The sequence below is a fragment of the Pipra filicauda genome, unplaced genomic scaffold (genome assembly GCF_003945595.2).
Source record: "Pipra filicauda isolate LSUMZ 115617 unplaced genomic scaffold, ASM394559v2 scaffold157_size4220110_pilon, whole genome shotgun sequence".
Taxonomy (NCBI): Eukaryota; Metazoa; Chordata; class Aves; order Passeriformes; family Pipridae; genus Pipra; species Pipra filicauda.
Window position 1 is genome coordinate 4,186,486 of NW_024104073.1, and position 15,132 is coordinate 4,201,617.

Consider the following 15,132-nt stretch of genomic DNA (forward strand, 5'->3'; position numbering starts at 1 on the left):
CGCCGCCGGCGCATGCGCCGGGTCAGTGGGGGAATTTGTGTGTGCGCGAGGATGAATGTTAGCGAAAAATAACGACAATAAAATTTAGCTTTGTAAAGCACTGTAAGCAAAGTACCGATCGATCACAGGAAGAAGCAGAAACCTCTCTCTGCTCAGGTATCGCAGCTGCCCGGTGAGCAGCTCTGCATTCTGAGGCACAGATAGCTGCCTCTCTTCCCAGCAGTTCCTTCAGGAATGGATCACTGCGTTTTAAAAGAAATAAAATGAATATGTGGGATTAGTCCAGAAATACGGCTGCAACAGGCAATTTTTAGTCAGGAAAGCAAACAGCAGAGTCCAGACTGCACCAGGCCGCGAATGGTCTTTGCCGTGTTGTACCCAGCGAGCCCCAGCGAATCAACGTGTTCAAGGCTGCCAGCCCTTGTCAAGAATAGCCGACTAAAGTTGGGTAATTCTAGCCCAAACATTTCTTCTAAAGATTCTGTTTTCATCTTAGAGCCACAGATTTTTTACATGATGCTCAGAAAGTTCTTCTATCCTCTCTTCCCTTTTAGCACTCCCATAAAGTCTTTTGCTTCCTTTCTTCATAGTGTTTCTGGGAAGCTATTTTGGCAGAAGCACATGCATTTAACATTTCAAAGAAACTGTTTTAGCTCTGGCAGCGATCATTTTTACATTTAAAAATAACAAGGGAAGTAAAAGCTCAAAGTTTGAGGCATTCAAAACAAATTAAAACCTCACAAATCTCTTTGGGGTGTGGGGAAAACTCAACAAGGGAAAGAAAAAAGTAACTTACATAAAGATCCTTCTAGATTTCAGGGACACTAACAGTTTTCTTTCTGGAATTTGCCTTGATTCAGTTTGCTGATTTTTTTTTTTTTTTTGACATTTCAAACCAGGCTGCACAGCTTTTAGGATATTAATTTCAGCAGCCAGCTTCACAAGGGAACACCTTTGTAACCTGTTGAAAAAACGCCTTTTTGTATGAGGAACTTCACATACGTAATGGTGTACTTTTTTGTACAGGGAAAATAACAACATTAGCTCAAGCAGGTAAACACAACACTTCTTCACTACTGCATTAGCTTGCCATTCTAACTTTTGAGAAAGAGGGTGAAGAGAGAAAAGGATAATGGGCAAGACAGTGAATAGGTCACTAGCTAGTTTTTCCATTTCTCAAAACTCTGCCATTATCGAAAGAAAAAAAAAAGAAGAATCCAACTTTAATTTACTTTTCTGTTAGAGTGCTGCATCATCCACTTTGAATAAAGTTAGTGATTAATGACAAGGATTGCATTAACAGCAATCCATGGCATGAGTATTCACTCAATCCTTCTGAAAAAAACTTAAAGTTACTATAAATATTACTGTGAGCCTTTAAATCCTAGAAATGTTTCATAAGCAATGAAATCTTAAACGAGTAATAGAAAAGTTTAGAGTCCTTAAAGGGGATTGGTTCCATAAAGTATGTTTATTTCATAACTTTATTCTATTATTTTTTACATGTGTTACTAAAGTGTTTTTAAGAAATTTTCAAAGTCCTGTATAGAAGCTTTGGCAACCTCTGTACAAAACACCTCATCAGGCAGGGATACCAGCTGGTCCAGAGAGATGTAACTGGGTTGTGCTGGGTCATACTGGGCTCTTCCCAAGAATGCAAGAAACATGTGCCTCTCTCTGATTCGTAACAGCTTTGAGTTGAAAACCTAAGAAAGAAAAAAAGGGAAGCAATTTTTAGACTGTCTAAATTTCAGACTACAAGGCATCTAAAATAAGAGCATTTTTTAGACCAACTGAAGATCTAGGAAGAAAACAAATCATTTGCATATTTTCTTCTAATTCATATCAAACACCAGGTAGGTTACATTTATATATAAATTACCTAAACTCTGAATGCCTCAATACAATACACTGACCTACGTACACAATCAGATAGATACAACTTTCAAGCACGTTAGGTTTTTTACTTATATATAACAACTATATTATTTTTGTGTAATCACAGCCAAGGAAGTGGAGAAGAGATATTCAGAAACAGGGAGCATTTTCCCTATACTATCAGAAGCATTTATTGTTACAGACAGATTCAGATGAGCATTGTTACAAGGAAGAAATGAACAGGTGACCACATGGTATAATGTGAACCAACAAATGGCACAGTGGCAAGGGAAAAGGTGAGTGGCTGCAACTGCTGTCATAACACAGCTAAAAGGCAGAGTGTGGTGGTTCAAAACAACCACTTGTCTTCTGCTGCACTGCAGTGCCTACCTTTGAAGATACCTGCCACAATAAAAATCTAGACAGTGAAAGGTGAGAACAATGGTAAGGGAAACATCAAAGAAATCAGCAGAACATCTAAAAAGAGAAGGAAGTAGAGAAGATGAGATGCACAGTTAAGTCTTAAAGGCAGACATCTAACTGCATTTCTGAGCAGTACTACTGCAGAGAGAGTGGCTAGAGAGAGGATAATGGTGAAAATATGAATGCTACAGCAAGCAGAGATTTTACTAAAAAAGAGAGACTACATTGATGAAAGAAGGATTTCACGAGGATGCAAACTAATTGAACTAGGAGAGAAACAAAACTACTGTTCCTCCTCTGCCTTCCTTGAATTTCAAGAGAGTGTCAGAAGACAGGAGAAAAAAATTTCACCACCTTTTGTGGAGTTAGCTGATAGAAAGAATGGTTACAAGAACAGCTGTAATATCAGAGAGCATTTGATGAAAAAAAATCCTGTATACCTCTTATCTTCAGCATTATTGTAATTTGGGATAGAAGGAAGTACAGATAGAGACATATATACATTTGTAAATGCACAAGTTAAAGGCCAGACCACCAGACTGACTTGCACTAACCATATCCTGAAACTCACAGTTTTTGAGGATGAAAGGGAAGAACAGGGAAGAGAAGAAGTGACTGTGCCAAGAACAAGGAATAGAGGTCTCCACTTACCCTTCCAAAGAAAGGGAAGAAAAATAATGAGGTGAACCACAAAGCTAACAATAAGACAACTGAGAAGGAAATGAGAAAGACCTGTGGTCACTTATGTATCAAGGAGGGCAAAACTGACAGAGATTGGAGTTACTGCAAGCATCGTCCTTAAGTAAAGATATATTAAACAGCAAGAGAAGCAATCAAAATCCTGGGAAGTAGTTTTATTTCCCCATACAATTTTGGCTTTTTAGCCAGTTAGATTCTCTACTAGACTTGCTTTATAAGAAAATTATTTCAGTTCAGAAGCTGCAATTTGTCCTTTCACTTTTACCTTCTAAGAAGCTATTGCGACTGCATGTCAGCATTGAATGAAGTGACTACAGCTTTCAACTTTTGAGAGGAAATAACAGTAGTGAGGAGATAGAAAAAAATTAGTAATCAGGGAACCAATCTATTTTCAATCCTGTGATATTTTAGCAATTGCCACAGCAATAGGAACACCGATGAGAATTTGAGTGCCTAATGGACAGAATTTCTCTTCTCTTTACACTCTTTTCAGATCCTAAATCTCTAAAATTAGTTTTTTAAGTAGACAAATCTGAAAGAAATGTTTATATGTATACATGTTATCTAATGAACAGATCTTCTGCATAATCAGTCTTCCCTTGTGTCTCTTAGGTAAGATTTCAGGACAAGCAAATCCCTAAGCAGGTAGTAATCTCTCTTGCATGAATCCAGAAGAGATAAGCATGACTACCTCTGTTGAAAACGTAAAAATTCACAAGACTGGGGTTAGTGATGTAACGTGTCAGGGGAAAAAAAGCAACACTTCCACACTGGAATCCTCCATGTTTTCTGAATTGCCAATATAAGTTGTCCCAGTTACAGTAAAAGTCACAGGCAAGTTGAAGAATTCACACGTGAATTCACTGCATACAGTGAGGCTCCACCTTCAGCACCGTATTAGTGAAGTGGCTGTGACAAAAGCACCTACAATTTATTCCCAGATTAACAACTCACCTGAGGAAAGCGAGTAAGCATGTGGTGGGGAATGCCCATTATGTTGTGTAAGTAGTCAAATGTCTGTCTGAGCCTCTTTTTACTTGCGGTTAAAATCTTGGGGGTTTTATACACTATCTGTTGAATTTCATTGCGTTGAAAACCAAGGTCGATCTGACAAACCTGAAAAAGAACACAATTTTACCTTTACAAGTTAGCTACAGCAAACTTGGCTTACTTAAATGTCCACTGAAATAAACTGATGTAAAATTCTTCTACCCTTTGTCACACAGCAACAAGAATGCATCCCACAATAATATCCACCCCTTCAGTTGTTCTGAAGTCAGACAATGCAAGTTATCATTCTGGATTAAAGTGTAATTTGTTTACAGAGTATCCCCAAAGTAAAGATGACTTCTGTGAATACTATGTTTTTTTCAGCTTGTCTGAGATATCAACAAAAACCAGTGTCTACATATGCGTGGCAGTCACAAGCATAAAAATTCTGCCCTAAGATCCTTCACCAGTTTCAATACCAAGCTGTCAAAAGACTGACTTTCTTGTTGTGGAGCTGCTGAGCTCTGTAAAACACAGCAATGAAACATTACTTCTTTGCTAATGTATCCAAGTTACATTTTTTATAATAGGGAGTATAATTTCAGTCCTGTAGTCTTCAACTGAAGACTGTTGAACCTGAAAGAGCTGTGTAGAATATGCAGTCTTATCAACTTGTTTTAGAGTTCAATAATGTCTAAAGTAAGATGTCTTTTTCAGAGACTGCCTTGACTTCAATTACGATTTCCCAAAAGGAAAACAAAACACATTTTTTCAATAAAATCATAAGCACTCCTCCCAGATTGCAGAATGGCAAGCAGTTCATTGAGTTGTTGAGAAAGGAATTCAGCATACAGGAGTGTCTGGTAACTCAGCCATTTCTTCTGTCTTCCAGTGACATTTATAAGCAGCTTGTTTCCAGCCATGAAACGGGTATGCTTGTCAGTCAACATAACCAGACTTTTAAATCCAACCCAGGTACTACTTCAATTGGCAAAAATGTGGTGCTTTTCATTTGTCCAGTTTGATGTGCCAAGACTGCAGCTCTTTTCCAGAATTGCTTGGCAAATACAAAGGGAAGGGCTTAGAAACTGGGTTTTGAAGATACCTTAGGACTTACAGATCCTCACAGGGAATTGCTTCGAGAGGTGACTATAATCAGGTCTTTCAAATCCTGGTTTTTCCTTATCTGCTTTATAAATATTTGTGCATCACACAAAATACCAATCAACTAAGACAGCATTCAGGCATGAAAAGAAGTGTTTGCATTCAGTAGTATCTTCCATGGATCTGAGTTGGCAGTGGTAAGTTACTGCATTACGATACACAACCTGATAAGACCAAATGTTAAATCACTGCAGATGTAAAGCTGGGCCCACTGTAGGGGTAATTGTGACAAGAATCCTGACCTTTTATCTTCTACTCTTTGAAATGGAACAGCTCCCTCATGCCAGAACCCGTGAGCTCAAGTGTAAATTGCTTTGACTGCACTCAGTTTGACAGCAAACATATTTAATATTCAGTAACTCTCTAGGCCACATATGCTAATATTCTTACTGTGTAAGTCTCAGCAATATTCAACTTATTCTATATTATTCCCACAATAGGCAGTGGTAATGCAAGCTGTCAGGTTTTACTGTGTTAATCTCTAATCGTGCTGGATGAAACCTTCAAAGGATGGAACAAATAATAATCCTTCAGATCATTTATCATGGCGGGTATCTTTTGACAACCAGTAGTTGTTTCTAAATAACAGTCCATTCAAAATGAAGGAAATGACCTGATCACTTCTGAACTGGTGGTACATGGTTTCACTTTCCAAGTACTGCCCTCCCACCATCAGTTTAGGACATACAGATCTGAACCCAGATTCTGAAACCGAAATATCCAACCTCCTGAAAGGCTAGAGCTTCTAATTATGAGCAGATTTCAACAGTGAGAACCTAAAAATCCTACCTCTCTCTCCCTCTCTCTCACACGTTAAAAATAAATGCTATTTATATATATATATTTGGTAGATAAACAAGATAGTCACATAGAACTGAGAATCTTAAAAACACATTCATTATAATATACTGAATCCCTAGCCTGTGGAAACCATGTCCATTAAAAAGAAAGCACTATTAATTAGAACAGTCTGCTACTTTCCAGTCTCCTCCCTTACCACACACACATTCCAGATTGCAAGATTTCTAGTGTTTAATAGTTTCAGAGCAGTGAGTCCGTCTGAAAATTATACATTTTAAGTCACAGTTATGCATTATAGGATAATGGAATTTCACAAATTGTTATAATACATCATGCTGTTTGGCCTCGATGGCTTTACAGCACAATAATTAAACCAATACATAGTTACATTTTCAAAAGGGAAAGGAGTCTCTGGGGGTTTGAAGTTATTTACCCAACAGTTGTTAATAACGACCATCTGCTATCAGACAATAGGTGTCAAATGCACATTTTGGCAGACCAGCTACCTGCCAAGAGGAAAATAATCAACTGCACATTTCTTGCTCCTAAATACTCATGGACAGCCCAAGTTAGCAAAAACCCATAATAATTAAGGGGGGGAAAAAAGAGGGAATGTTTTTCTACTCATAAAACAGGGGTAACAATTTGTGTCATCAGATAGCAACTTTTGGCAGGAGGACACTGCATCAGAGTACAAGACAATAAGATACTGCTCCATGTATTCTATACGCTTGCAAGATATAGAGGAAAATAAATTTTTGAACAAAATCCTCAGTTATTTTATATCTCCACTAAAATTATTTCGTTAAATACTTTCTATGCATGAGTCTCCTCTAGGAATTTTATCTTCTGACAACTCTTGAACTATATGGATACACAATACGCTTTTAATATCTATTCATAAACTCACCTGAAGATTTTCTTTTACAGGTTCTAATTTGCCAGTCAGTAGCCTTGGAAGACGAACTACCAGGTCCTTTGTCTACAATTAGGGAAAACACAAAAGGAGTATTACTGAAAGCTTGTTTGTGAATTCATTTGTGAAAGAAAGATCTCATATAAGCTTTTTTTTTCTTTTTTTTTTTGCAGCCGGAAGAGGGATGCAATTCGTTTTTATTTCTACACCAAGGAGGAGTTTGTATGAAGCAGCAGTATATTAAGATGCAAAAAGTTACTCAAATGGAAAACAAAAAACAACATAGGTGTTGTAAAGCAGATGGGAAAAGGGAGTAAAAGCATGCGTCAAAAGCATGCTCAAGAGCTCTGTCTCTCTCAGTGCTCAAGCTATTTCTTCCCATCTTTTTAAAGAAGTTAACAACACACTACCCAATAAGGCTATAAAAGGATTTTTCAGCTCAGTGGAGTTTGTCTAATTCAGGATCTGGTTAGACCATAGTATAATGGCAATACAAGAAATTACTCCACGTCCCCGAAGCCACATAATCACTTGTAATCCACCCTGAGCACAAGGCAGTGACTAAACCCTTTTCTGGGGAGGTCTCTTACCTCAAGCATAGGACGGCCAGCAACCAGCACTGTGACAGCTATGACTGTTCAGCTGATAGAAGCCAGCAAAGCAACCCTGATTCCACTTGGAATTTGACATTCATTGCAATCCTCACCTACTGTAGGAAACACCTAACACTGCCCACTTATTCCAAGCAAGTCCAGCTACTACCTCCCCTGAAGATCCCAAAGCAGAGTGCTGAATACCTGCTAAGCACAAAGCGTGGTACACAGTCACAAGCAAACCCAGAGGTTACTCATTGTGAACTGAGTATATAATTTGGCATTTAGTTTGATATGATATAATATTCACACATTAGACAATTTTTCAATTATGAGTTAAGTATTTTGCAGTATCTTGAGGAGATGAAGAGAAGCATTTAATTTTCCAGAAGTTATAAAAGGTGCTTGCTGTTTCGGTAATGAATTCAGTCCTCTAACTCACCTCAAGTAATAAAACTGGACATATGCGTGCTTGTTTGTAAATAATCTGTAGCAAGTCATCTTCAAAACCTGTACTTCAGGACTTCTGAATGTTAGGTGTCTATATCACTTCCACAGGCAGTTAAAACCATGTTACCCTCTTGTAACCCTCTGTGTTCTCATGGTAACATCACTGATGTTTGTGGATAACCTCCAAACACTTGAAATATTCATACTGCAAGCCCTTACAGTTGTTAATAAGAAAATAACTAAAGACTTCAGTCTTTACCTTCTTTACACTGAGACCAAGTTCATTTTTGAAGAAACCCAGTCTGTTATCCAGTCTTTCCACTGAAAACAACAGCAGATATGGAGCTCTCGAGACCATCTGAGCAATTTCTGACTTACCAAATTTTTTTGATTTTAGGTAAGCCACTCTAGAAAGAGAACAAAAACAAAATAAAATCCAGTGATGAAAATTTTATTGCCTCCATTTATTCAGTACTGCTTAAATTCCTCAGTGATATCTTATAAATGGACAGATGTTCTAGCATTAACATGCAACCCTGCCAAAAATAATTAGGATGAATTCTGCAGTTATCGTAAAAGCAAAATACCCTCCCTTCCAATTAATTAGAAGTAAAATAAACCTCAGAGCAGAATGTCAATACTGAAGACAGATTTTAATTCCTTCCAGCTGTACTTAAGCAGATAACTATGTTAACCTACATTTAACTACCAGCCTGTCTCCTAGATTGCAAACACATTAATAGATCATCATAGGGTATGGACAAGAAGATATATACAGCTTTTTGCTATTTTAATGAATTCCATTTCTACTGCTGAAAGAACATTGTACTATACCTCATACATCCCTGTTTTGCCAATAGCACTGGAGTAGAAATACCCTACAACAACGTTATGTGTAGAGACATTGTCCGAAAAGGCATCTCTAGATTAGCTGAAGTTACATTTGTTGCAATAGGTCCCTACTTTCAGTCAGTGGTCCAACGATTAGGTAACAAATATCTGGTCATCGGAAAGGAAAAGGAGCTGACTAAAGTTTTTATGTTTAACAGAGCTTTCTTGCTTTCCAACTCAATACTTTTTCCAAACTTTGTTAAATTCAGTGAATGTGAAATCTTATTTCAAGTACTACTTGCAGTAGATGATTACCATACGTGATTACCAGAAAAAGGAACAAAGGAGGGCCAATACAGCACATAAAGAGAGACACAATTAATCCATGTCTCCATCTACAAAACAACTGAACTACAGTTTGGAGAGATTTCCTTTGGCTGTAGATGAGAGTATATGGAAGTATTTTCTGTCAGATGAAAGCACATAAGAATTGTTTTTATCTGGCAGTAATTTAGATACTAAATGGATTGCAGAGTATTCTGCAGAAGCAGGTATTCAGCAAAAAACAGGCTCTGTGTTAAACCACATCTTGTGCAGAGAAAACAAAATTACCTTCCAGTCACTACAGACTCCCTCTTTCCACAAACCCTCAAAAATGAAGTCATCACAAGCCAAAAAATGTCCAGACAGAAGATACAAGAACAAGCTCTAGATGACCAATTCCTGATTGAGCAGGCACCCCAACAGAGAAGGTAGCAGCCTAGGCTCCAGACAGTGCTGATAGAACTGGCTGCAGAAACCTCAAAGACAAGGAAAGGTTAAGAGGGGGAGAAAATCAGAACACAACAATAACCACCTGGCCCTTTAAAAATTATCCCATTATGTTTCGAATGCTGCAGCTTGGCTACACCATACTTCTTCCATTAATTTTTTCAAGGACACAGCTGCCAATCATCCCAGAAACATAGCTAAATGAGCAGATGAAAAATAAAATCTTTTGGCTGTCCTGGCTCCACTTGTTTTCTGTTAACAAGTCATTAAGATTCACACCTGAAGCATTTCTTCACATTCTGGAAAGGCAAGAAACTTAAAAGAGGGATGGCAAGATTGTAATAACCTGACTCCAGAAACTGGTATATTAAAGAAACACAATCATCCAACTTGGCCAAAGTTTGAGATACATCTGTGAGTGTTGGCACCAAGGTTAGCCCTCGTTCTACTACAGGGGTCAGCAGTTCTATGTAGCATGTTAACAGTTTTAAGTCATCATTAACAATAACGTAAAACAAAGCATCTGGTGCAGCTGCAGTACAGACACTGATTTGCAACTGTCAAAATTGTTATGAATTATGGAATGTTTTGACTTTTATGATGTTTATCTGAAGTCAAATGCCAAATCTATTGAAATTTGTGTTTTGTTTCCTAGCAACGTGGAATCCATAGCAATAAAACATTCCAGAGTGATGTAACCAATACCATGTCCATCTGCACTGAACTGTTTATGCAAAGGTGATACTCATCTTTCAAAAGACAGCTATCTGAGACACATTCACTTCACAGCCTTCACAGCACACTTGCTTTAAAGCTTGCAGGAAAGCACTCACCAGTGTCAAACTTACTGAAGAATTGTAATGCAGAAAATTAAGGAGAAATTGGACTGCTCTGTTCAGTCCCTACTTCGCAAATTTGCTTTTCAGTGCCACAGGACTGTCAATGAAAAGCGAATTTGACTTCACAGAAGTGTCAGTATATTTATCATAGCAAAAAAAAAATACTCTTTTCAGCAGAGTATAAATAACTCTGATATCTAGACTCAAAACTACTGCTGAAAAATTACACAGGTTCTCTTTGGATATTGTTTCTGAAAGGCCACTTACTGAACAGGAGGTTTGAAGAACAGAGAAAAAAGAAGTCAGGTCTATCTTATATATCCAGATCATGTGCTTGTTACCAAATATCCGTACTTTCAGATTTCTGTCTTGGACAGCTACTACATGCAAGAGCCAAGCAGACAGACTTTCTTTTCTGGAATTTTTAAATACTGAGAAGTTCTGAGTTCATTAAAAAATGTATGTACATTCACACACGAGTTCTTCTGAAATAAACTGTTGAATTTGAAGTAATGTTAAGAATAAAAGTCCATTTTAGGGACTGAGGAACAGTGTAGGGCCATAAAGGTGTGAATGAAAACACACACACAAATTAGTTCATTGTAGTCTTGTGTTCAGTCTGAGCTGGACAACAGGAAAAAAGAGTGTCGCCAAAACCTTCTGCTGCTATTAGATGTCATCACGGAAGAGATCTGGTCTGCTTCTTTTACTGCAGAATTTACAAGGCAGATGTAGCATCTAGAAGAGTGGTTTCAAATCGTGACTAAAGAGGTTAATATATTTCTAAAAAGCCTCAGGGACTGACATTTTGGAATCCAAGCTGACGCAGGTAAAGCAAGTGGCCTAGGAGGGCAAGCTGCTTCCTCTGGGGCAGAGAGATAGGGATGGGCAGTAAAATTTTTTAATGGTCAGTTTTCAGGCAGATCAAGGTGTTGACTTGACTTATGATATCACCACACGTCAGTGCCAACAGATGGGAAGGCACAGGAACAAGGAGCCAGGGATTGAGTCAGAAAGGAAGCAGGAGGCAACACGCAATCATTCAGGTAAGGTTAAGCCATAGGGGAAAGCAGATCTTCAACGCAAGGGGCTTAACACCCCGCTGCTGTTTGAAAGTCTTACCTGGTTTCTAAAGCTTCCAGATCTTCACCAAGGATGTATGGATTTTTGGTCAGGAATGGTCCCAGCTGATTGTCTTCTACACCCACATCCTTAAGAAACAGAAGTATTTTTCTTATATCTTTTTCAAAGTCCAAGGTCAGTAAGAGCTGACCTGCCTTTTGACGTTTTTCCACTTGGGATAGGTCAACTCCTACAACAAACAAAATTAAAAATTGTTTTAAATAAACTCAGACATTACTTCCTGTAAATGTTTCACAAAGGCACGTTGGAATTTACAGGACTACTCCTTTTTTTGCACTGATTTGGCATACTTTAATTGTTCAACACAGCAAGGTCATAACACCTTGTATATTGTGGAAAGATTCCAGATAAAACAAGCAGTCATTTTAGACCCTTTTGCTGAGTTTATTTTTTGAAGGAAGACATTTGCAGTGAATCCTGCATGTGCCATATGCTCTTGTTGCAAAGAAGTATGTGTGCAAGAAATTCCCAACTCCATTATACAAGGGAAGAGAACAATTGTGCAGTGAAGTGCCTTTATATACTGACTCACACATAGTAATTTGTTACTACATGGGGCCAGATTCCCCCCTCTCAAATACTTATTTCTCCAACCTTCTTCTAGTGTTCCTTGGATGTTTGGGCAACAAGGAGGTGGCCAGCAACCTTGAACTCAGATATACCTGCAGTCCAACTGCTTTTTGATGAGAAGGTTCTTTTCCATCCTTCACTCTTGCCTCTAGTTTACTGTGCCCCACTTCTAAGGTTCTGCACAGCAACCACTCTCCTTCTTTCCAAGGATGGAGAACTGCATTTTCTTTTGCAGCAAATTAAAGCAACCTTAGCCATCCCAAAAGAAGAGAGACCAATTAAGTTACATAGTGTTCCCCACCTCCAGAAGCTGTGAGAGATGCTTCCTCCTGGCACCCAAAGCGCTAAGGGACTAAAACTAGCCAGCTTTGTTTTCAAGAAATATGGCATTGCTATTGAGTGACACAGCCCCCTTCTTTTTCCATTTACTCTGGATAATATTCTGCTGCTTTTTGCCATTAGTCACCATTCTCTCTTTCAAGTTTACAAGGGAACCAGTAAAACACAAGAATCTCCAGAGCTCCAGACATAGGCAAACTACACAAATAAAATCACACATACCTAGGTGGACAAGCTTTGCAAGGGTTTCTGAATGATCAACATAATCTCGGAGCGTGGTAGACTGAAGGGGAAGAATCGGTTCTGCGATGATCTGTACAGCTTCTTCCTCAGAAATCTCTTCCAAGGCAGATGAAGGTGGGATGTCATCCCAATCTAAGAAACAAATGTGGATGACCCAAATGCATTTTGTGAAAGACAAAGCTGCTCCCACCAAATGCTATACAGATCTCCTAAAATCCAGTTCAAAATGCAGGAACACTGTGCATGAGATGAATATTCAACCTATTATTTGAAAACATAGACTGTACTCCCAGTTTTTGCCTCTGTTCCATCTCCTTGTCACTGCTCATCAGCTCTTGCTCATGTGTCCAAATCAGTGTAGTACCCAGCCAGCCTGCCTTCAGTCTGCAGATCACATCACCTTCTTGAAAAAGAATCTCCTTTCATGTCTTCACAAATGCATTCTTGCCTGATCATATCCAGAAAAAGGCTACCGCAAAGATTATTTTTCATAACCTGACAAGCCCACTATTTTATGCCTCTTTTGAATCTGATGCCTGAAATATACTGAAAGTTAAAACAACTGCATTTCACAGCCAACTCCAACCAAGCTATCATGTCTTATCCATTACAGAATGGCTGCTGACTGCCACCACCATTAACAGCAAAAGAAATCAAGCTCCATTTCCTACTCACTAAGGTTTCAAAGAGAACATTATTATGCTTGTTTCCCCTTAAGTGTTTGAAGTCACAGAGCTTAGTGTCCTTTAAAAAATACTTCTATAAATGGATCTATTCTTCCACTGACAGGAGCTCACAGCAGCTAGATTTACTGTTTCCAGGCTGGCTGCTAGCATCTTCCTAAATTATCAGATTGATTATTGATCAACAGCCCTGATTATAAACTCTTCAGGAAGGGGGTTTTCTGTCCCCTGTACCTTTGCACAATGCCATCCTAGAGACTAGGGTAACACTCTTCCATGTCAAGAAAACAAAGACACACCAGAACTACCAAGACAGATTCCACAGTAAGTAGCATGATCCTAATGTTTCAGGAAGAGCTGCACATTGTATTTATCTTTCATCTCCTTTCCTCAGGAGACAGTTGGACGAGCATTTCTCATCAGAGCAGTGCTTAAAGCAGGCTTCACACTGCTGCCTCCTGTTGTTCGTTCCTGATCATTCAAACGGCTGTATTGCGTGAGCTGCTTCAGGCGTGGACTCCCCCAGCCTTGTTCAAAAAAAACCCAAAGAAAACACCCAAACCAATACCCTTAGTTTGTATCAGCAGGTATGTGAGGGAAAGGCAAACGCTCAACTACTGCAGGTAGATTTATCAAAAGAAAAAGCCTTCAAATGGCAGCTCCAGACCTACATTTCTACCCAAAACATTTTATCTTCATCTCACCTTAAAGGTATGCTTTGGATGCCACGGTGACCACAAGAATATCTGCATTAACTAGGGGGCTAAAACCAAGTGAAAGTCAGGAACTCCAGATAAGTGTTTTAGATAAACGGGCCAAGAAAAGAGAACCCAGCTGGGGTTAAACCACAACATCCTGAAAGCATGATTTGAAGATTCGGGAAAAATGGTATGCCTTAAAACCTCTTACCTTCATTCAGGATTTTTGCATTCAGATCAGGTAATGTTTCTACTTTTGCTTGTTCCTGTTTTACTGGTGAAGGCAAATTACTTTCCAGAGGAGAGAAGGATCCATCCTTGGCACTGTCGGGCGCGAAACAGCTTCCTACAGACGCATGCCTGCATGCCTGTAGTCTCCACAGAACACCGTCCTTCCCGGCGGGCAGCAGAGCCAGAGGGGCGAACTCACGGCAGGTCCGTGCGGGGCTCCCGCAGCTCCTCAGCCTCCGAGGAAACCCGGCAGCGCGGGCCGTGTTCAGCAGGCAACACCAGAGGGAGGCCTGCCGGGCCCACAGAGCCATCTCCCACCTCAACACAGCATCCTGCCGGGAGAAAAAAGGGCTGAGGGGCGGCAAAGGCGCTGCCTGCCTGGCCGCAGAGCCGGGAGGGCGAATACCCTGGGCGCTACAGCAATGGCTCACTACAGAGCACCAAGGAGATGCTTTAAGGCTTTAAACGCGTGGCAAACGGAGGAGGCAAAACTGGGGAGAGAAGCCGGGTCTGAAGGCCACTGCCCGTCGTCCTGTACGACAGCTGTCCCTCTGGGAGCACGGGGGAAGCCCAGCCAGGACCTCAACCCTCTCCGCGGGACAGGGCCCTCTGCGCAGGGCCGTCACCGCACAGCGCCACAGGGCGGGGGAGGCTGGGCCCGGGCGCGCCGGGCGCGCCGCGCTCGCCGCCCCTCGCAGGCCTCCCCATGCCGGCAGCCTCTGCGTATGCAGGAGAATGTGGAGACCATGGAGAGATCATGGAAACACCCCCGAGACCCGCCATCACCTCACCTGCCCCGCTCGGCGCGGCCTGACCACGTGTGTGCCCCGCCCCCAGCCCAACCCAGGCGAGACCATCCGCGAGGAAAGG

The 15,132-nt window shown here is 40.2% G+C and overlaps 1 protein-coding gene and 1 long non-coding RNA gene across 2 annotated transcripts; one reads left to right on the plus strand and one right to left on the minus strand.

The window, feature by feature from the left end:
* Positions 1-23: 23 nt before the first annotated feature.
* LOC120322824 lies at positions 24-8,366 on the plus strand. Its single transcript, XR_005562756.1, has 2 exons — positions 24-448; positions 7,045-8,366. It is a non-coding gene; the product is annotated as an uncharacterized LOC120322824 (long non-coding RNA).
* On the minus strand, positions 1,448-15,131 carry MTERF3 (mitochondrial transcription termination factor 3). The gene is made up of 8 exons (XM_027725454.2): positions 15,054-15,131; positions 14,243-14,594; positions 12,630-12,782; positions 11,478-11,667; positions 8,174-8,321; positions 6,866-6,937; positions 3,955-4,116; positions 1,448-1,706 (listed from the first exon to the last, which is right to left on the minus strand). The coding sequence occupies exons 1-8, from the start codon at positions 15,117-15,119 to the stop codon at positions 1,512-1,514; spliced, it is 1,338 nt and encodes a 445-aa protein (XP_027581255.1). The 5' UTR covers positions 15,120-15,131; the 3' UTR covers positions 1,448-1,511.
* Position 15,132: the final 1 nt, after the last annotated feature.